Below are 23,331 nucleotides of genomic sequence, written 5' to 3' on the forward strand. Positions count from 1 at the left end.
CTAACAGGAGTCTTGCTGAAGGCAGGCTAGTGTGATTGGACATCACCTGGAAGATGAGATGGTAGAAGCTGAGGAACCTGACACCAGAGATACCAAAGAGAGCGGGGCAGGGGTTCTGGCTAAACTGACTTAGCAGGATTCTTTCTAAAATGGGGCAATGCAGAGACAGACATGGAAGTCCAAAAGTCGAGACCCACTTGAAAAAGAGCTCAGAAGAGCCTGAGCAGAGTAGAGTCTGGGAGAGAATCTTTGTCACACCACTCTATTTATCAGCTATGGACAAGATGATGTTTTATGTGAGACAAAAGGGGACCACCAGTTCCTAAGATTTTGTCTGCCTTTTGCTAGACAGACTGGCTATTTTATAACTACATGTAATTAAATGTATATTTAAGGAGAATTATATATTTTACTTAATATATCACTATTAGAAGGAAATCCCAGAAGTAAGATTCCCTAAATAAAGGATTCCTTATCACAAATAACTGATTGCATTGAGAAAGTACAGGCTTTAATCTGAAATGGTCATACTTACTTTTTGAACTTACTACCTTAGAGTCACATGATGTATGTCCCTGAATGATGTTTATAAGAAGTATCTGAACTGATTGACTTAAATATTATATTGTGCTAACACAAAGGTTTGTTTGGTTTAGGGTTAAGTTTATAAAATATAAAAACAGATTATCCTCTGTGACCTCAAATCCCTTTGATTTTATTATCATTGCAAATAACATACTGCTTTGCAATAGGCTGTTTCTCACTTACAGAAGGCAAATTTGAAATGATTGGTGGTTACCTCTCTCTGTATCACACTTTTGTCACCACTACTAGACGAGAAGAGCCAGGCTGTTTTGGGGTTTTGTTTTCTGTTTTTTAATGGATGTTAATTAAGACTTTCTAGGTTCAAAATTAGAGGAATTATATTTATTGATTGGGGGAAAGTGGTTCATTTTATATTGTGAAGTAAAAGTAAAAGTCTTTATAAAGTAGTAAATTCAATATGATCTCTTTGTTGTTGTTTAAAAAAAAGAAAAAATAGAGGATATACAACTAGGTTTGACGTGTTCGTTTTTTTCTGAATGAGAGTATTTATCTCTGATTACTTCCATATGATAAATTACTAGAATTGAATTATGGAATCAAAAAGGTGAACATTTCTAATTATTCTTAGTAAATATTGCCAAGTTGCTGTCCAGGAAAGTTGTATCAATATGCAGTGATTTACAGTGCCTGTTTATCTACGTCCTTCCCAAACATGGACCTGTGTGTATGTGTATGTGTGTAATCTTTGTTAATTTGATACTTTTCAAAAAGTTTCTTGTTCTTCTAGAAATATTTAAACTCAGAGAAGGCCATTTTAAAAGTTATATTGTCTTAATGTTGTTAAGTTTAGAGAAACTGCTATGGGGAGATCTGAGGCATGTTGGGAACTGAAAAAAAGATGTCGGAAAAGAGACTGGTAGAGAGGAATTCTGTCTGTGTGATGCTCGTAACATTCTGATTAGTTTATGCCTCTTAAATCTCTTTCTTATCTGAATAAATATTTTAAGCTATAAATAATTTAGACAGAATAGGATGTCTTGTCATGTCCAGCTTTGTAGGTCACTTATAAGAGCTGCTTATACTTTTTTGTTTTTTGGGAAGCATAAATTTTCTGCATCACAAGTATCAGCTATCACATAAAACCATTTGAATGATATTCACAGATTTAGAATATATTTATGTGAGGATAATTGTACAAGAATGTGATGATGAATAATGTAGTGCAAAGTTGCATAATTTAGAAGTCATCTATTTCACGTTCTTTGACTTGTTTGCTAAAATAATCCCTCTTTTAGGGGAGGGTATATAGCTCAGTGGTGGAGTGTGTGCTTAGCATGCACAAGGTCCTGGGTTCAATCCCAGTCCCTCCACTGAAATAATCCCTCTTTTAAAAATGAATTAAAAAAATAAATTGCAAGCAGTGGAATTTAGTAGATTAAAAAAGACTTAGAAGCTATATCACCTAATTACAGTGATATAGCCCTTACTAGGATTATAATTTGAACAAGGAAACTAAAAAATTAGAGAGCAGGAAATTTTGATCCTGACTGGATATTGAGCTGTATTAAGAAATTATTGTTGATTTTATTAAGTGTGATAGTAGTATAATTTTTTTAAGGTATTCTTATATTTTGGGGATATATACTGAAATATTTATTGCTAAAATGATTTGCTATTAGGAACTTGTTTTAAACAGCCTAGTGGGGGAAGGGAGTAGGTGAGAGTATAGATAAAATAAGAATTTGCCATGAGTTGGTAATTGTTCAAGCTGAATGATAGAAGATTGGATGTATTTTATTGGGTCCATGTAATCCTGTTTCTTGATCTTATTGCCATTAATATGGTATGATTTGGGGAAAAAATACTACTTTATATATTTTATTCTTTCTTCATCTGTAAGATGTGGATGTTGGATGCACTCTGTAGATCCCTTTCTGATTTATAATCTTAAAATTTTGGAAATAGATGATCCATCTTAATCCGCTTCCTCCTAACTACTTCACTGACAACTTTCCAGTATCTGCATACTTCATCTTATTCTTCCCTTAGCTAATACAGTCTTCAGTGTAAGTATTCTCTTCAAGGAGATCCACATACTGCTTTTCCTTCCTCAGGGCTTTGATAATCAAAACAGCAGCAACTCTTGTCCTAACTTCACTGTCTAGTTCAGCATCAGAGTATCATCTTAAGCCCACAGTCACATGGGTTGAGGGGAGTTGGAAATAGTCACTGTAGACCAGATGACAATATAGGGCAACAAGTGGCTTATTCTAGGAGAACTAAAGAGGAAAAATGGTTTTAACTGTTTTAAATATAGGGCTGTATTACTTTTCTTTAGATTGTCTGTTTTTTAATTTCTGTGCATATTTTATTTCAGTTTTGTCTTTAAGCAATTATACCATCAGAGACAAAATTAACATTGTTCTTATTTAAACTTTTCCAGTGACTAAAATAATAAAACATGACTATGGTCATAAAACCATTTAGGACTTTTACAAATGGATTTCTCCCTGTATTTTTTCCTCCAAGTAATATTTCTAGTTCTTATATTTGAATGTTGAAGATCTTAGAAATAGTGATCCTTAATTTAGGATATTCATGTGTATGGGACTCTGTCTCTAAAATCTATATATAGACTTTCTACTAATAAAAATTTAGTTACTAACCTATACAGTAATGTTTTTTATTTTATTTCTAAAAGTTTCCAAAAATAATGAAAAATATGCTTGGGAATTTTGAAAACAATTAATGGGCTTCTTTATTTGATTAACTTTATACCTCTTACTGAGATGCGTAATTTTTGTGTGTTTGTAAAGACGAGCAAAGTAACAGACCATTTGTTGAGCAAAGAAAATTGTGTGGTTTTGTTCATATGTTTTCTCTGCTGCCACAGTTCTGTCTTTTCAATCAGTAGAAGTTAATTATCTTGTATATAAATTGTTATTAATATAAAATTGTTTTTTAAATGATTAACTCATTTCAAGTCCCCATTTAGGCTAGGTGATGCATTAGTTGGTGACAGATCTCAAAAGCTGCTTTATGAAGTATTCTTTCTTAGGCCTTTAAAGACATTATCTATTTCTTTTATCATTCTCTACAGTGCAAGTTTTCCTTAACGTGTGACGGTATGTGTATATGGTGTAGTGTGGCAGTGGTAGGTAATTCTTCTGGTGTTAACTGGTCTTAAGGACCAAACAAAAACATAAAGAATTGTCTCTGGGCTCTTAAGTTTTTGAACTATTCTGCTAGAAAGAAATGTTTCTTATGTTGCTTAATGACCTATTCACTGGCAGGCTTATCTTCAGATACAGCAGAGCTATATAATACAAAGTAAAATTTAATTGTGCATTTCAGAAAAATCTTATTTTTATACTAAATGAAGAATTATCATGAGATATTGATATAAATACTCAAATTTCCAGTTATTTTCACAAGTACAATAAAAGTAATATGACTCCTATGGCTTTATCATTACATAAAATCTTTTCTGAATTTTTCTCCATTGCACATATCTACTAGTACAATTTAGGTAGCAAGCCAGAGAGTTAAATATAAATAGAAAAATGAATATAAAGTAAGTTTTAGTAAAATATTATAATTTATAATGTTCCCTTGTTCCAGAATTTTTTTTATTATTTCTTCCTATTGTGTTGTAAAGTATTTCATCTTTTGTTAGTGTAACTTGGTACAAATATATAACTAGTTTTTTCTTTTGGATAAAGCATTCTTACAGATATAAATCTGCATCCAGTTATTTAGATAAACTTATGGTTTAGACTTATTCTTACATGAACTAACTCAAGCTTATTTAAAACAAAACTTAAAGGGCAAAATTTTGAGCTACCTTTTAAAAAATTCTAAGTAGAGCTCAGGAAGTACATTCAGTCAGCTTGAACATGTGGTGCTTGTGTTTACATTAAGAAATTCCAGGCCAACAAATATCCAGGAATAATGAAATAGCTTTAATTTTACTTACCTAAGATTATCTTTAAAGATTTTTACTTGCCAATTTAGAGAAAGAGAAAGAAAAAAAGAAGTGCATATTTTCTGTCTGGCCAAAGCAGTGTTTTCCTTAATGGTAGTTCATTTTAGTAACAATAAAATGTTTTATGACCTAAAGAAAGTAAAATTGTAAAATAGTAATGTGCTATCTACAGTTATTTGAATAATCACATTTAATGTTGCCTCTGTTGTATGAAATCTCTAAGATACGAAACTGTTCTTTGCAGAATATTCTGTACAGTTCACTAAGGAAATAAGAATTCAGAGCAGACAGAATACCATTCCAGTAGGAATGTACTTTGAATAGGCATAATAGTCAGTCAGTTTTCTGTACCCCATTTATCATTATATTCAAAATAATGATTTAAATGGTCAGACTGAAATGTAACAATAACATTTCTTATCCCAAGGCATGTAAGCATGTCGGGAGCCAATCTTCTGCCAACACTGGTTTCATATTCAAAGTGGAATTTGTTCTGTAAGAAGACAATGTACTGTGTCACTGTGTCACTGAAGAGTTGTGTATGCATCCACTTCCCCATTTTTTCAAAGAGCACAAGTATCTTTTTGGCTGGAAGAATATATACATTAGAAATGAAAAAAACTGTTAGATCATTTAATCTCATGTATTTTTACAAACTTTTTAAGTACTATGTTTTTAAAGAAACTCTTAAATCAGCAGAATGGAAATGGAAAAAAATGGCATTCTTATTCAATCAAAACAAAAACTTACAATTACTATTATTAAAAAGCAAACATCCAACAAAGTAAAAAGCCCAATTTGTACTAAAACCTGTATACACGTGCACATTTCTTAAAATTATATTTTTTTTCTATGGAAACTTGAGCAGGCCAGGGGTATTTACATCTCTGACACCTTTCACAGAATACTTAATCTGGAGTGTATTTAATTGAAAAGTAGGGATACTTAACTATAGAATGATTAGGTTTTGTTACTAGAGAAGGATTTTTATTTGTTATTTCTCCTAATAGTTAACAAAATAATCACTAATCTCTTCCACAGAATCTACCTGTTACTCGTATTTTAGACAATCTGATGGAGATGAAGTCAAACCCTGTGAGTAATATAATGTTTTACTTGTAAATTCTTGTACGTGCCAAAAGGACTATAGGAAAGGTAATAACGTCAGTTTGTCATAGGCTTAATCACAGCGGATGGCATGAGAAAAGGAAGGAGTCCATCTTCTCAAGCAGCCTTTTTTAGCCATTATCACAGATCATGGGAATTGGTTTCTCGGCTGCTACATCCATTCTGGCCAGCTCCCATCCAAAGTAAATGTAGCTTATATCCCATGTATATCCTAAGGAGCAAGTTTCTATAAATACAAAAAACTAGTGCGCCTCAGTTGATGTACTATGAAGAATACCAGATCAGTTTAATTTTGTGAAAATTAAATTAGGAGAGGAATACACAGTAAAAACTCTTAAGTGCATGTGTTCAGATGGCACTAAATTCTTTTAGGCTAAAAAAGTGAGAGATGAATTGTTTGATGAAGAGACAAATGGGTAAATATTGTTAGCATTTACTTAAAGAATGGGCTTTCAAGCTGTTTATAATTCAAGAAAAGAATGTAAAAATCATCACAATCTGTTTCATGAAACAGCCCATCCTGTTACTGTGGCAACTAGAGAGAGGGTGGTTATCTGGAATAGAGAAAGGCCACATGCTTCTCCATCAGAACCCTAGTTTGGGTTGATCTGGATTACTACAGACTTGGCATCCAGACTTAGAATTCCACGCTAAGAAAAAATGAGAACAGAATCTTCAGATTAATGTGTCTTTTTTTGGTCATTGTTAAAACATGATTATGATAACACTAAAGGAAATTTGCAAAAAGAAATTTTAAAGTCTGCCCGTGTGAAAACAAAGATACGGTTTTATGAAAAAGCCCCCAAAGGGGCGATTGCAGTTATGAAAGGAATGAGAGAATTGTCTATAATGATAAGCTAAAAAAGAACTGGATTCTTCTATCTGTGAATCAGTACAGAAAAAGCGGTATACAATGTAGTAATAGTAGACTTTGTTATTACTACAGCCTAGAATGTATGAAGAAGGAGCTCTTCGTGAAAAGCCTGAGAGAAATACACATTTATGACTAATCATTTTAGAGAAAACTACTTCATAGTAGGCAGTAAATTCTGGAAGACACTACCCAAACAATAAAAAAGATTAAAAATATAAATAAATGCAAAGTTTTGGATCCCAGATCCACAAGTGTTAAGGAAGGTCAGGGTATTTTGTTACTGTCCCTAATCTAGAAGTTGAGATGATGAGAAGTGACAGTAATGATAATAACTAACATTTATTGTGTACTTCTTTGTGCCAGGAACCATTCAAAACATTTTTCACATGTTATTTAATCCTCATTGGAAACTTCTAAAAAAAAAATTTTTTTTTTTTATTATTCTCATTTAATGGATGAGGAAACTGTGGCACAGTGAGGTCAGTTAAATTGCCCAAGGACACACAGCTAATAAATGGCAGAGCTGGGCAGGCCACATTTTCACCATCATACTCTGTTGATTAGGGCAAGAGCCATACCCTTCATGGAATCTTAGAACTTGAGGGTTTAAGGAAACTTTAGAAGTAATTTTAACAGTGAAGGAGAGGAAACCAAGAGAAGTTGAGTGACTTGTCCCAAAGCATACTATTTAGTAGCAGAATTAGAACCAAAAAACCCACTACTCCTGTATTCGTGCCTACTGCTTATTCCAAAATACACATGCCCTCCTCACTTCTGTCATAGACATGGATGACTAAATTATGGGTCTGATTCAGATGTTTCTCCAAGTTGTCAGCTCTCTTGACTTTCATTCTATAACTGAAGGCACATTGCTACAGACCAATTTTTTTAGTTAATTAGAAAAAGTAAAAATTTTCTGCTTTAAAAGCATTTTTTCATCCATCTTGCTAGATGAGGCAGATGCATGCAGCCTGTTATCCCTGTCTTGTTCCCGTATTGACAGATTGATTTGAAGGCATTGAAGAGGTTAGCAAAGTGTACTAAATTAGACCTGACTAGTAATCTTGAATATATATTATCTCAAAGACTTCAAAGTGCTATAACCTAATTCTAGATGCATTCTTACCACTTTATTGAAAGTGTTCTCCTTTGATTTGTCTTGATTGAATAAATTGAAAGAAAGGGATTAGGCAAGGTACTAGACAGGTTTCATCTTGCCTTGTATATCTGGCTAGTAGTGGTTTCCTGGAGCAAAGTGGTGAAAGATTATGACACTGCATTTGGGTTCAGTGAAAGTTCTCTAATTGATTAGCACTGTCCACCACTGAGTACAGGACTAGGTAGTGGCAACAATGCATAGTTTGTCATTGATCACGTTTGGGTAGGTTCAACCGGAAAAGAACCAGAAAACATTCCACACAAGAATTGAGTTCCTTTGGCTGACTGTGCTATGAAAGGAGAGGGAGGCCGAGAGTAGGAGGTGATTATATTACAAGCAGTAAGGCCATACTTTCCAACTCCTTTAATATCAAGAAGTTAGTTTCCAATTTAATATAGAAGTCAGCAACCCTTTATCCACAACTTCGGAAATCCAAGAAGTTCTGAAAACTAGAAGATTTTGTATAACTCATTTGGTGGCAAAACCTAACCTTCACTCAAGTTGAGGCTCTTTATAGTTTTTATTTACCCTGCTTTATGTTGATAATCATATATTTGACGCCAGAAATATTAATGTGTTAGATGATGTGGTGCTGCCCAGTGGGAATATTGTATTATCTACAGTTTATGCATGATAGTATCTATCTACAGTTTTTCAAATTCAAAATTCTAAAATACATCTAACTCCAGAGGGTTTCAGTTAAGAGGGATTATGAACCTGTACTAGGTATTCTGCACATTCAGTAGAATCATGGCCATATAATAATAATATAATAAAATTCTAAAAACAAAAATACTTAAGTACATTAGCTTATAAAACAGATTTTTTTTTCATTTTTCAGTTTTATTAGGTAGAATTGTTACAGTTTGACTGCACATGTATAGTACGTTGCATGTAAATACATATACACAATATACTGCACATATTTTAAAAATTTACATATATGTACTGTTTATTGTTTTTAAGAACATTTCCAGCTTTGGCTTGAAACACGTATTTTTTGAGAAAACAGTGTGCATAGTGGTTAAGAGCTTGGGTATTGAAACTAGACTACCCAGGTTCATATCCTGGAGTTCTCACACTTACTTGTCATACTACTTTAGGAAAGTTATATAACCTCTCTGTACCCCAACTTATCCATCTGAAAATCAGGGATAACAATAATAACTACCTCATAGATATTAGGGGGTTATGTAATTTCATCTAAAGCTTGTAGCATAATGTTTAACACATAGTAAATGCTCAGTAAATGGTGGTGGTGGTTACCCACTCTGACAAATTAATAGATTCATCAGTGGATTCATCAAGTATTCTCAAAATACTCCAAGCCAAACTTTAACTTTCAAAAGAGAAATTCCATAGTCATGGTAAATAAAGTTCTTTATTTTTTTTAATAGGAAACTGATGACTATAGATATTTTGATCCCAAAATGCTGCGGGGCAATGACAGGTAAGCAGCTCTTGTGAAGTTGTTAATAGGTTTTCCCACTCCCACCAAAAATGAAAATAACTTTATTTTTTGTTATAAATCAATAACTACTTATTATTAAAAATTCAAACTACATAGAAAACTGGCAAGTAAACAGTATGTATAAACTCATGACCCAGAGATAATCAGTAGTAATTATGCTTAACATTTTGATGCTTTTCCTTCCAAGCATATACCACAAAAAGATACATTTAAATGTTTGTTGTTTTTAATGAAATGATGAGGGTGTTACAAACTATGTGTTTTAAATGAATATTGTTATTGGACCAAATGAAAAGATGGGAGCTTTGTTGTTTATGTTTTACATTTTAACTGGTCCATAAAATCTCGTCCCCTTGAGAGTCATTGCTTTAATAGTTCTTTATACCAAAGAAACATTCTGCAAATAATTCTATATTTTATGATAAACATGGTATGATAAGGTATTTGTTACCTTTATTATAATAGATAATATTTTTCAAGATTTAGTCCATGGTGGTATGGAAAAAATAGCCTACAAGATACAGAGAAAGAATAGGCAGAATTAGGGAAAAAACCTTTTGGATGGATAGTCTTTAGCAACAAAACTCGGGTGAAGCTGGTTTCCTGCCTATACCTTTTGTTTAGGATCTTTAGACCTTTGTCTTTGCTTTATGGCAAGCTTTCACATCTTCGTAGTTAGAACAGATAATCTTGTCATTAGATAGTTGATAATTAGATTGTTTCGGTAACCTAAAAGGGTATTCTCTTTTCTGAACTTACGAGAAATACTGCCAAATTTGCAAGAGCTACTGATGGCAACTGCAGCTGGAAAGAGGATTTGACAGAGAATAAATTATAGAAGGGAGAGAACAAGGGGTGACAGCTAATGGGTATGGGGCTTCTTTTGGGGTGAGTAAAATGCTCGGAAATTAGTGGTGACGGCTGTACAGCTCTGCAAATGTACTTAAAACTGTGGATTTACAACTCTTTTCCTATCTTAATGTTCTCCAGCTTACAATTTTTCCTTCCTTGCATTTGCATAGGTAGATACATTTTACTTCTTAGAAACATCTGAGGAATTCTTTTAATCCCCCCTGTAGTTTATGCATGATAATGAGGAGGAATATTAGCACTGATAAGACAGAGAAACACAGAATTTCATCTGTAATAGATTCAGCCTTCTGAGCTGTCTCATCACAATTAGATCTTGGTTTTTAATAACTGGTAATGCTGTACTATTTAAGTCTCACCTCTCCTCATCTCATGTCTACTCTTAGCGGAACCCAAAGCACTTGAGAAGGAAGTTAAACACTGATGAGGTGTTTTAATCAGGGCAGCTACTGGCCCCTTCTGGGGAATATGCAGACAGGCCACAGAAATGAGGAAAAGATACAACTGTGGAATCAGCCTCAGAATAATTGAGAGGTTATAAGAGCTCTCTCTCCTCTTGGCCAAGATTTTCAAAAATGGCTTGTGAGGAAAACCTGTGTTATGTTTGTGTGGATGATTTTAGCACTCAAAACAAATACATATCTGACTCAAAAAAGCTTTGAAATTTTTCTTTGTTAAAAGATCTCTTCAATACCAAGAAAGTATTTTTGAAATATATTATAAATTATAAGTATGTAATCAATATAGGTAGTATTAATATAATATATAAATATAAAGAAACTACAGCAAAATACAGGCCCCTCCTACCATCCCCCTTTCCTTCCTAAATTGTTATTCTCTCCACGCATGTGTTTGTGTAGTTTTTTCACAAATGTAAATGTCCACTAGCTATAATATGTTCAGTTTGGTAAAAATTTTACATAATTTACCACTAAAGTATATATTTTATAAATTTAACTTCTACCCAGATTTCTACTCCCCATGGGAGCCGCTGCTCAGTCTTTCCTTTTCCCTCTCCGTCTTCTGGAATTTTATTTTAATGTCAGCAGGTTGCCCCATTCCCTTTTAGACACTGAGACGTGTACCTTGTCTAGCGTGTTGCTCTGCATCCTCACTCACTACCTGGCTCAAAGAACATGAAGGAAGAATTGTAAACACACAGCTAATTGTGTGTGTGTGTGTTTCTCATGCCTATTTTTATCCATAAGAAAAGCTTTGGGTGAAATTTTCAGTATGGTTCTTTTGTTGTTACAGCTCAGTTCCAAGGAACAAAAATCCATTCCAAGAGGTAAGTTCATGTAAAAATTCTCTGCCCCTAAAATGGAAAGGTGAAAAGACCATGCAGTTTTGAAGAATATCTTTGTCCTAAATGTGGTTTTATGGTGATTATTCTGTGGCAGTCTTGATAAATCCAATTCTGTGTATCCAGAATACTTTATAAATAACATCAAATTCAAAAATGACTTTTGGAGAAGGCCCTCTGGATTTATTTGGTATTATTTAATTGAAGGATGAGGTTTATTGTCCTGAATTGTTTCTGAAAAATCTAAATTCATTTTACTAGTCAATAGACATTAGAAATTTATAAGTGTATAGACTTTTTCAGAAATAAATTTCTTTATAATTGAAGTAGCACCAGGGACTTAGGCAGAAAAAAACTAGCCAGCAAAAGGTCACATCGTAAGTTGTGGTATGGGCTCCGCACTAAACACCGTGTTGCTTGAAAGCTAAAATACTGCTTAACTGTTTGTTTCAACTTACCTATTTTTTTCTCTTTGCATTTTTAGGCAATTGTTTTTGTGGTAGGAGGAGGCAACTACATTGAATATCAAAATCTTGTTGACTACATAAAGGTACATTTGGCCTTTATATTCTTTTATCATGAGGTTTCAGTTGTTCCATGTCTTTTAAATACTAGCATTCTCTGGTGGCTCTCCGGATTCTTACATAACCCATTTTCTACAGGTAGGTTAAAAATCCAGCAGAGAGGGGGAAATGCCCCTGTATGTTCATTGTCTTCCTATTCCTATCACATTTCTGGCCTAAAATTGTACTTGATCTGGAAAGCAATGTATCTTATTGATACAATGTGCTTTTGCATGTGTCTTAATTTGACTTTAAATGTTTAGAGACCTCAAATAAGCTCCTCTTCCAAAAACATCTCCCTTGGTGAAATTACTGAACCCCCCTTTACTAAGCACTTTTCTGTCATCTTATTGACCTAAGTCAGCAACATACTTCTAACAAAGTTGGAATGTCTGGTGTTTCAGCAAACAGGAGCTTTAGAGGTAGCCTGTTAGAAGTGGAGTGCTATTCAAAGATCACAGCGGCAGGGAAGACAGACAGTTCAGCAAGAGTATGAAGGGAAGGGTGTGACGTGAAGAGCAGAAACACCAGTGGGGCAATAGAATTAGCGATTGTTAGAATGACATTTTGTAATCTTTAGTTATTCACTTAACATTAAATAATGATTATTCCTTATGTTTTATATTACATAAGGCTTCAATAAAGACAGAGTTTTTGATACAGCAGGAGGAAAAAATACATAGTTAGATGTCACAGAGCTTCAAAATTAGCAGGCACAGCTCCGGGGATCCTATCTCACTTGCACAGAACATGCTTCATCTTCAGAATGGGAACCACTACTAAGACCTGTGTAAGATACCCTGTCTCAGGGGAGCATCTGTATTGTGCAAGGAGAGGTCTTTTACACCCCTCTCTGGCCGTATAGCCAGCATCGGGCTGCGTGACTAGGCTCAGGAGCAGAAACCAGGTGCAAACCATCAATCTGTACAGTTTCTATAAACAGTGCTGACAAGCTAGGGCAAGCTGTCCCTTAGTCTGTTTTTGGCCTTTGCGCAGGACTGTGTTCATCATTTTCATTCAGATTTGGCCAAGGGTTAATAGCATGACTGGTTCCAGGTGTTGCCAGTGCTAAACACAGGGTTGTAGCAGACTGTACTTACACTCCATCCTTGGTTGAGCTTCCTTAATTACCTTTGTCAGCATTCTTTCTGGTTTGTTTTTTTTTTTTTTTTTTACATATAGAACAGAAAAACAAGAAGGATTTAAAAAAAAAAAGCAAAATACTAATCGTTTGTGTACTGTAATGACTATAATGCAGGTATAACTTTAAAGAAGCAGTTTACCAAATATTCCAGTGAAAACTTGTTTCTAATCATGCAAAAGCCTCACAACTTATACCTCTTTCCACCACAGAAATTTTAATTTTGTGAAGTGTGTTTATAAATTGATTCAGTGTAACACTTAACATTTATTAAGTCTAGTTCTTTCTCTGATCAGTCATCTCCATCAGAAGAGCATCAGGGTTATCAGTGACAGATATGTAAGCCCACCAACTTACCCTTTACTTGGTTTCCATTTACGAAGTTTTTTTTTAACCTTGATTATTACCCTCCACCAACAAAAACATGGTGTATACAGGCAGTAGGGCACATGACACTATGACTGATCAGGCATGGAGCAGATGTTTTATGTCCCTGTATCCAGGCAGCTTTCTTAACATCATCACTTAGGTTCATAGTTACATAATGTCTTTGACTCTTTTGTTGAGCAAATTATTCTGTCTGCATTTGAGCAGCAACCATATTGTGGTTTTGCCTCCCAAAAGGAGTCCTCTGGAATATGTAAAACCTTTAAACGAGAATCTGTAAAACAAAAAGAAGCATTAAAATTATTCCTAAGTGTTTATCCCCTAGATGTTATTAGCATCACCAAGATATAACACATGGATAAGTACAGATTAAATCCTAGATAACCCCCCTGGAACCCATCTTGGACCTTCAGCTTCAACTAAAGGAGGTGATTTCTGCAGGTCTTAAGGGCATCTATAAATACAGCTAAGAGTATCATTCTTGCTCTCAGCCTCTTACAAGGCACCAAAATAATGTTTGCTTCATTTATTTTTGTATTATTCACTTAATGGCTCCCTTTCTGAGAATCAAGACTTCTCCATCTTTCCATGTGTCAATTTTTACCCAGAATTTGGTTTAGAAGATCATCAGATTCAGAAGGACAACTGAACCATAGAGCTGGCAGCAGCGTGAGACTGGCTGGTACTCTGCCCTTTGTCCCCTCCCAGTCGTAGGAAGTAGGGTTAGTTAAGTGCAAGTTTATAGGACTGTGTTGTCCACTGGTTAGTAAAGATGCAGAAACTATTCATGATAGTTTACACAGGTGAAAAGAAGAAACAGCCCATTCCTTCCTTAGACAGATTTCAAGGTATTGTCTTGATGTCCTGTTTGTAGTTAATCCCTTCTTCAGACCTTGTAAATGTAATTCATATCCCTGTGCTACGGGATCGGGCAGAGAAAAAGAGAAATTTTTAGAAATGCAGAGGAAATTTGTATTGGTTCCTATGTTATTACCCCACTTCCTCCCTGCCGTTTTTCCTACAGTATCTCAGCAATCTCTCCACTGTTGATTCCTCCTTTAATTAAACGCATGTTACGTTTTAACACACATTATATCATGCAAGCCACTCTTTCTCTCCTATTAGAAAGAGATGTGCCTAATTAAAAAAGTAGATGTTTCCACTGTCAGTTTCATCTTCAGCCAGTCCACTACTTTGTGTTTGGTAAGGTGTACGATGCCAGTCTATTGTATAGGATGCTGCCTAGCATGTTGTTGAACTGCACCTGCAGCAAAATGGGTTTCTTTATCAAGTGACATATATAAAGGGAGTCCAAATTGAAACCGTTTCTCCTATGGCTCCTAACAGTGTTAAAGGTATTTGCTTTAGTCACCAGGTGTATAAATTCAAACCCAAAGTGAGTGTCTATTCTGGATAAAACCTAGTGCTGTCCACCTGGAACCATAGGTAATAATAGGCCATTGTAATTCTGTGTGAACATATATTTTCATTTCTCTTAGGTATGTACCTAGGAGTGAAATCGCTGGGTCATCCTAACCGTTTAACCATGTAAGGAACTGCCAGATTATTTCTAAAGTGAATGTACCTTTTTGCATTCCCACCAGTAGTGTATGAGGGTTCTGATTTCTCCACATCATTGCCAACACTTGTTATCTGACTGATTCTGGCTATCCTAGTGGGTGTGAAGTCGTGTCATTGTGGCTCTGATTACACTTCCCTGATAACATGATGTCAACCATCTTTTCATGTGCTTATTGGCTATTTGTATATCTTCTTTGGAGAAATGTCTATTCAGATCCTTTGCCAATTTTTTAATTAATTGAATTATTTTGCCTTTTTACTAGAAAGTTGTAAGAATTCTTTATATAATCTAGATACAAGTCCCTTATCTTGATACATGATTACAAATATTTTCTCCCATTCTTTTCACCTTCTACTTGGTGTCCTTTAAATTACAGACCTTTATCTATTTTGTCTTTTGTTGCTTGTGCTTTTGGTGTCATATCTAACAATTCTTTACCAAAGCCAGGGTCATGAAGATTTACCCCTATGGTACATTTGGGTCTTTGATCCATTTTGAGCAAATTTTTTTTTTTAATAGTTTGAAGTAAGGTCCAGCTTCATTCTTTTACATATGGCTACCCAGGTTGTCCCACTACTGTTTTTTGAAAAGATTATTTTTCCCCACTGAATGGTCTTGGCAGCCTTGCTGGAAATCAGTTGACCATACATTTTTGGGTTTACTTCTGGACTCTCAGTTCTGTCCCACTGATCCATAGGTCTGTCCTTGATCATCACAATGTTGATCATCATTGCTTTGTACTAAGTTTGGTAATCAGGATCTATGAGTCCTCCTACTTCATCCTTCTTTTTCAAGATTGTTTTGGATTTTCTGGGTCCCTTGCCATTCTTTATGAATTTTAGAATCAGCAGTCAGTGTCAGTTGGATTCTGACGGGGATTGCATTGAACCTATAGATAAGTTTGGGGGAGTATTTTCATCTGAACACTGAAGTCTTCTAATTCATGGCATTGAATGTCTCTATTTGTTTGGTAGATCTTTCATTTCTTTAAATTTTGTTGCATTGCAGTTTGTTGTTGTTTTCAGAGTATAAGCTTGTATTTCTTTCATTAGGTTTACTCCTATGTATTTTTATGCTATTATGAATGAAACTGTTTTAATTTCATTTTTAGACTGTTTATTCCAAGTGTATAGAAATTTGATCTTGTGTCCTGCAAACCTGTTGAACCCATTTATTAGTTCTAATTGTTTAATGGATTTTCAGGATTTTCTGTATACCTGATCATGTATGTTATCTGTGAATAGAGTTAGTTTAACTTCCTAATGTATCTGGAATGTTTTTCCTACTTTTTCTTGACTAACCACTTTGGCTAGAGCCTCCAGTACAGTGTTTAATGTAAGAGTCAAGAACATACCCCCTAATTTTCTTCCTGATCTTAGGGGCAGAGCATCCAATCTTTCACCATTAAGTTTGATGTTAACTCTGGGTTTTTAATAGATTCCCTTTAGAACTATGAATGTTTAGTAGCTAGTAAGACACCCAGTTCAATTATCCTAAGAAGTTTTTTGTTAATCCCTTTTGGTCTTACTGTTTCCTTTCTTCTGAATAATCCTCACCTTTTTCCTATCATTCCGCCCTGTTCAGGGGAAACTGAGCTAGAAGGTCTATGACAGCTTCCCTCATGATGTTAGAAACCCAAGTTAGTACAACCTTGTAGTATGAAACAAAACATATGGCTATGCCTACAAGACACTTGTAATCGAGAATTACCTAACACGACACTTGACTGACACCAGTTCATAAAACAGTGGGCAAGTGCCACCTTTGTTGGGAAGGCAAAGAAAATACTAAAATAATTCCAGCTGATTTATTTAGTAATGATGTTAATGTAACTCATAATGTAACTGCTATTTGGCATAACACTGATATATTTGATAAAATTACTTTGGTTGATTTTAATAAGACATTTGATAATACTGATAACAATGAGCAGATGTTTTGGGAATTTGACTTAAAGCCACCACAAGTTGTTCTTTTGATGGAAGGTGACTGGCTAGAGAATGAACTAGATTTAGTTAATAATTGTTACGCTGAATCCAAATATTGGGACATTTCATAAAGTTCAATTTTTAATGGAAGGAGAAAATACCAGGTTTGTGCATAATTAAGTTTACATAACTGCAGTATTAAAAATTAAACCTACACTTCACTGGATGATACAAAAGATTAGAATTTTTGTGTTTATCCTTGTTTTTGTATTCTATAAATGCTATAAAAGATGAAAAATAATGACAAATGATTAGAATTAAGAAAGCTTGATGAAGAGTGGAGTGGGGGGTGGAGGAAATGTGGATTATATAAGTACAGGATTAATCTCAGCTAGTGAATATCCTGTGCTGATGTTTGGCCAACCCTGAGTGAAATGTACTAACTAGTCATTAATACAGGCCTGTACTAGGGTCCAAGATAGACAAGGGGGCAACTTGCACTTGCTTGTTGACATTTTTTAACAGAAAATGTACAGATTGATTGATGGCTTGTACCTGGTTTATGTCATGTTTTCTTGTTTCTGCTGTTAAGCAGGGTCCTACAACCTGATTCTGGCTGTGTGGTCAGTGAGATATAAAAGACCCCTCCTTGGACAGGACTGTGGCTCCCCTGAGACCGAGGTTATCTCCACTGTATCTTAGTGGTTCACAACTGAAAATGAAATGTCTTGTGTTACTAAGATAGGGTCCTGGGAGCTGTGGCTAGAAGTTTCAAATCCCTCTACTGTTTCCCTATGTACTGTGACCTCTACCATTACGTGATCATAGCCTCAAGAATCCCAGTTATATGACCCTATATAATTGCTACACTCACCGTCTCATTTTGAAAAAGAGATGAGTGAGGTGTAACTTTTGTTTTATTTATTCTCAGAGAAGGCCAGCTAGGACGTCCAGCCAGCAATATTTATTCAGCTTATATATCACAGAGAGATGTTCTGCTCTTGTATTACAAAGCCATAATTCTTTTTGTTCCTTGATGAATTATCGTATTTGCTTTGTTATGGAATAAACTTTTGACATTACAAAAGAAATCTTACAAATCTTACAAAGGTATTCCAGTTCACAATACATATATAAATTTCAGCATTAAAGAGTTACCAAATTCTCCAGTCAAAAAGTTTTGACCGCTGTAATTGGGTCCCAACATTCTCAAAATTAAGTATGAAATTCTCAAAATTAAGAATGAAATTCACAGGAATGGGGTATATTAACACACAAATACTGTACTGTCACAAATGAGCCTGAAGTGACAGTCTGCGCTGCTTGTGCCGTCTCCTGCTTTCAGCATGACCAAACCCTAGGAATACTTCAAGTAGTTACAGATCCTCATTGACCTAAGATTTTATAAATAATTTTTGCTCCCATGAAATGTATCGGTCATGACATTCCTTCTATTTTCAGTGTAAATGGCATTAGAAGTGTACCTAACATATTTTGAAGTAAAAAAAAAAACTATGCCCATTTCACTACTTTATTCCATGCAATTTTAGGATAGACATGTGTACACTAAAATCCAGTATTCCCCTAAAAAAAAAAAACTAACAAAAAGTCTTACTAGGTTTAATCCCTCTTCTTGGGAACACTGAAAATATTACTTGTATCTGAGTTCTGTCTCTGATTTTTTACAGGGGAAACAAGGCAAGCACATTTTGTATGGCTGCAGTGAACTTTTTAATGCTACTCAGTTCATAAAACAGGTAAAGTGCACCTTTTAGTTTGTTTCTTAGCATACCCCAAGTTGCTGTTGCTACTTTTCAAAAGGGAGTAAGGTAATCATATTCATCTGAACCAGCTCAACTAAAAGCCATAAAGTTATGAGAATGTAAGGTTTTGCCCATGGACAACTATGAAGAAAACTCTTATAAGTAACATTATTTCCCTTATCCCAAATTTATGAGAAGGTAAATTCAGAAAATTTTAAATTGGGGTAGTTGCCATGGCTCCCATAAAAATCATAACTGTACCCAGTACTTGTTTTTAGCAGCTCTTCCTAGTGTCTTTTTCCAGTACAACCTTCTTACCCACGTAATACGGTTCTTGTACTTTCAACCTCAGTGTAGTGGTCCAGTGGTATTATAAGAATTTCAACATACAGAAAACTGAAGAGAATTTGCAGTGAACACATGTACACTCCCCACTAACATTTTATTGTACTTGCTTTATACAATAGCCTGTCCATCTTCCCATTCTTCATTCTATTCTTTGCTCCAGCTTGCTTTATTAATTTCAAAGTAAGTAGTAGTTATCAGTACACTTCCCCCTTAATACTTCAGTGCCATTATTATTAACTAGATTTCATTACTGGTTTAGTTTGTCATCGTTGTATTACTCTTTGGACGTAAAATTTACAGTGAAATACATATATCTTAAGTGTACATTCCTGAATTTTGTCAGATGTCTTGTTCACCTGAGTATTAACCCAAACCCCCATCAAGACAGAGAACCATCACATCACAAAGCTCCTTTATGGCCTTTGCCAGTCAATCCTTGCTCCTAGTCAAAGCCTGCCCCCCAGACACTGTCTTGATGCTTTTCCCCATAGATTAGCCTTGCCTACTCTAGAACATCACATAAATGGAATTTTTCTTGGTTAGGTTAATTAGAGGTTAATCTTTTTTAATGAACCAGATGGTGTTTGTGTTGATTTTCTCTTTTTTTGTTTTTTATTCATTGGTTTTTACTCTTGATTATTCCTCTGTTTTGATTACTTTAGGGTTACTTTGTTCTTTTCCTAGCTCCTAATATTGGAAAATTACTAGTCCTTAACTTTAGTTTTCTTTTCTAAAATAAGCATTTAAAGCCATAAAATTAAAACTCTTGCCATTCACTGCTTTAGCCACATTCCACAAATGTTGATATATTTCTTATCATTGTTTGAACTATTTTTAATTTACCTGGTGGTTTATTCTTTAGCACATGTGTGGAGATCTTTTGTTGTTTCAAGTATTTGTGGATTTTCTAGACACCTTATTCTTAACTGATTTCTAATTTAATTCTCTTGTCATAGGACATTCTATACATAGGTTTATTGTTTCAAAATTTATTTAAATTCCTTTTCTGGCCCAACATATGATCTGTCTTGCTAAGGACTCCATATGCAGTTAAAAAAAGAATGTATATTATGCAGAAGTTGTGGGGAAGGGTTCTAAAATACTAATTTGGTCAAAGTCGTTGATAGCATTACTTAGCTCCTGTATGTCTTAACAGAACTAGACCAAAAGAAAAATCAATGAAGTACTGAAAGACTGGTATCAAAATCTCCAACTGTGATTATGGAATTGTCTTTTACTTTAGTTCTGTCATTTCCTACTTTTTGTATTTTTAAGCTCTATTATTTAGGTATATACAAATCTATGACTGTTGTATCTTCCTGATGAATGGACCTTTTTATCATTATGCAGTATTCCTGTACTTTCTGGTAATGCTCTTTGTCTTGAAGTCTATTTTATCTAATATTCAGATAGCCATCCTAGCCTTCAGTTACTTACAGTTTACAAGTTAAAACTTTTCCATTTGTTTACTTTCAGCTTGTCTATGAATTTATATTTAAAGTGTATATTTGGTAGGTAGAATATAGTTGGATCTTTTTTTTTTTTAACCATTCTGACAATCTCTGTCTTTTAATTGGAGTCTATTGGTCTATTAATATCTAATGTAATTATTAACATGATTGGATTGAGGTCTACCATTTTACTGTTTCCTGTTCCTCCTTCCCTGCCTTTCTTTGTATTTGAACACTTTTTAGAATTCCACTTTGATTTATCCACAGATTTGTTTTAGGTATATCTCTGCATTATTTTGGGGTTGCAGATCACATTATATACATCTTAACTGTTCATAGACTAATTAATATTATGCCACTTGTATTAAATGTAGAAAACTTGCAAACATGTAGACCCTCAGCATTTATGCTGTGATTGTCATATTTTATATCTATATACATTATTAACCTCAAGACAGTGGACAGTGTTATTTGTGTTTTAGACAGTTGTGTGTGAAATAAAGACATAATTCTTTTGCATTTTTATGGATATGATTTCCAGTACTCTTCATCCCTACTTACAGATTTTAATTTCCATCTATTGACTGAAAAACTTCTTTTCAGCATTCATTGTAGCTCAGGTATGCTATTGGGGAGTTCCCTTAATTTTCTTTTAGATGAAAATGTCTATCTCACCTGTATTTTTAAATGATATTTTTGCTGGATACAGAATTCTGGATTGACAGGTTTTCAGCACTTTAAAGATGTTAGTCCACTGTCTTCTGACCTTCATTGTTTTTGGTAGGAAGTCGGCAGTCATTCAGATTGATATAGTAACTTTATATGTAATGTGTAATCTCTCCCTGGGGCTTTCAAGATTTTCTCATTATCTTTGGTTTTCAGCAGTTTAATTACAGTGTATCAATACAAGACTTCTGTGTATCTTGCTTGGGGATCACTGAGCTTCCTCACTCTATAAGTTTATACCTTCACCAAATACAGAGAATTTTCAGCTGTTACTTCTTCAAATATTTTTATGCCCACTTTTCTCTCTCCTGTCCTTTTATATATAATGTTTAACTTTTTTATAGTGTCCCCCAAGCCCCTAAGGATTCTGTTCCTTAAAGTCTATAACTTAAGTTGCACTGTCTTCAGATTCACTAAGTCTTTCTCATGCTATCTCCATGCTGCTATTTGAATATTAGTGTATTTACCAGTTGTTCTAGAATTTTCATTTGGGTTTTTAAAAAATAGTTTGTATTTTTCTGTTAAGATTTCTTATTTTTCACTTTTCCATTATTTCATTGTTCTAGCTGCTTTTTAAAACCTTGTACTATTAACTACCACACATGGATCATTTCACTGATGGTCTCCATTGTCTGTCCTCCTAGAGAATGGGTCCCATTTTCCTGTTTCTTCATATATTGACTGATTTTAGGTTGTATCCTTTACATTGTGAATGCTGTGTTTTGGAAACTGAGTTCTTTTTTCCCCAGAGATTGTTGGTCAGGCCCAAAGTTCAAACTGTCTCTTGGGCAGCAGCTGAAATCCCACTTTCACCAGAGATTCAGAGAAAAGTCTATACACAGAATTTGGGGTCTGTCGCACTGGCTCTCTCCAGAATCTCCGCCTCACCTTTCAGTAGCTTTAGTTGCCCCCAGACTCACTCTTCTGGTTCTTCAGGCCAGAAAGACTGCAGGTTCTCTGTAAGTTTTAGCTCTAGTATAGCACCCACTGTGGCCTGCCTTCAGGCTGAGAGCCGTAGAATCAGAGAACTCAGCCAGCGCTATTCCCTCCTTCCACGTGATCTCACTTGTTCTTCTTTGCCTTCAGGTAGTTGGTTTTCGTGTTCTGTTTAAAGTTTATAATTTCTATCTCTGGTAGACTTGGTCCAATAGGAGTTTATCCAGCCTTCCAGAATTGAAAATCTTATTATATTTCTAATTTCTATTAGAATTTGTATTAGAAATATATTAAAATATATATAAAAGTGAACTGTCAGCAGTGAAGCCACACGTGACATTTTTCTTTATATTTTAATACTGAGTTAATACTAATTTTCTTTCGTCTCAGGTTTTTGTTTTCCATTAATTTGCAACTAGAATGTTTATTCATCTTTGTGCCATGACAGTTTTTAAATATTTACAAATCATAAACATTTGAGATGATGGTGAAAATTGAGTGAAAGTATATTGTTCTAAAAATACAGTGAATGAAACTGAAAGCCTGAATTTTACCATGAAAAAAGTGTGCATTTAAACTGTTTACAAATATGATTGAATACATAAGTTTATTTTGTGATTTAAAAAAAATATTTGATTTTTTGTTTTGTTTTAGCTGTCACAACTTGGACAAAAATAACACAGAAGAACATTAACATGAAAATCTACTTAGAAGTTGGGTAAATGTAAAAAGTCAAAAGAGCCAGATGTTTCCTTCTCCATATCAATGTCCTAACAGTAAAACTTAGTTATTTGTTAATTTTTAAGGAAATTCTATACTTAATATAATGTGTACTGATTAAAAGAATAAAAGCATTTCAGAAATAAATTTTAACATTGTGCAGTCTCTCTCCTGTTATGTTTGACGAATGAGAAAGTACTTTGGAAGGAAGGAAAGCTCTGTCTGAATATGGATATTATGTTAAAATATTAATATAATAACTAATGTTATGATTGAAGCTAGTGAAAGTTTGAGCAGATGTGTTATTTGATTGGTTCATGAATCTCCTACTTGTATACATTTTAATTGTAAAATTACCTTCCCATACTTTCCCACATTGCCTCTAGATTTTAAGTGGAGATTTTAAAAAGCCGCTTGAATGTCTCTTCTCCATGTGACACACCTATGTAC

At 34.3% G+C, this 23,331-nt stretch overlaps 1 protein-coding gene across 1 annotated transcript in view; it reads left to right on the forward strand.

Annotated features, from left to right (window-relative positions):
- Nucleotides 1-23,046, forward strand: part of SCFD1 (sec1 family domain containing 1) — an 88,051-nt gene extending 65,005 nt beyond the window's left edge. The window contains exons 20-25 of the mRNA XM_010986175.3: nucleotides 5,573-5,626; nucleotides 9,090-9,142; nucleotides 11,288-11,321; nucleotides 11,821-11,886; nucleotides 18,626-18,694; nucleotides 22,816-23,046. Of these exons, the coding sequence (XP_010984477.1) occupies nucleotides 5,573-5,626; nucleotides 9,090-9,142; nucleotides 11,288-11,321; nucleotides 11,821-11,886; nucleotides 18,626-18,694; nucleotides 22,816-22,839 (300 nt within the window). The 3' untranslated portion in view covers nucleotides 22,840-23,046. The remainder of the gene's footprint in view (nucleotides 1-5,572; nucleotides 5,627-9,089; nucleotides 9,143-11,287; nucleotides 11,322-11,820; nucleotides 11,887-18,625; nucleotides 18,695-22,815) is intronic.
- The last annotated feature ends 285 nt before the right edge of the window (nucleotides 23,047-23,331 follow it).

The sequence above is a fragment of the Camelus dromedarius genome, chromosome 5 (genome assembly GCF_036321535.1).
Source record: "Camelus dromedarius isolate mCamDro1 chromosome 5, mCamDro1.pat, whole genome shotgun sequence".
Taxonomy (NCBI): Eukaryota; Metazoa; Chordata; class Mammalia; order Artiodactyla; family Camelidae; genus Camelus; species Camelus dromedarius.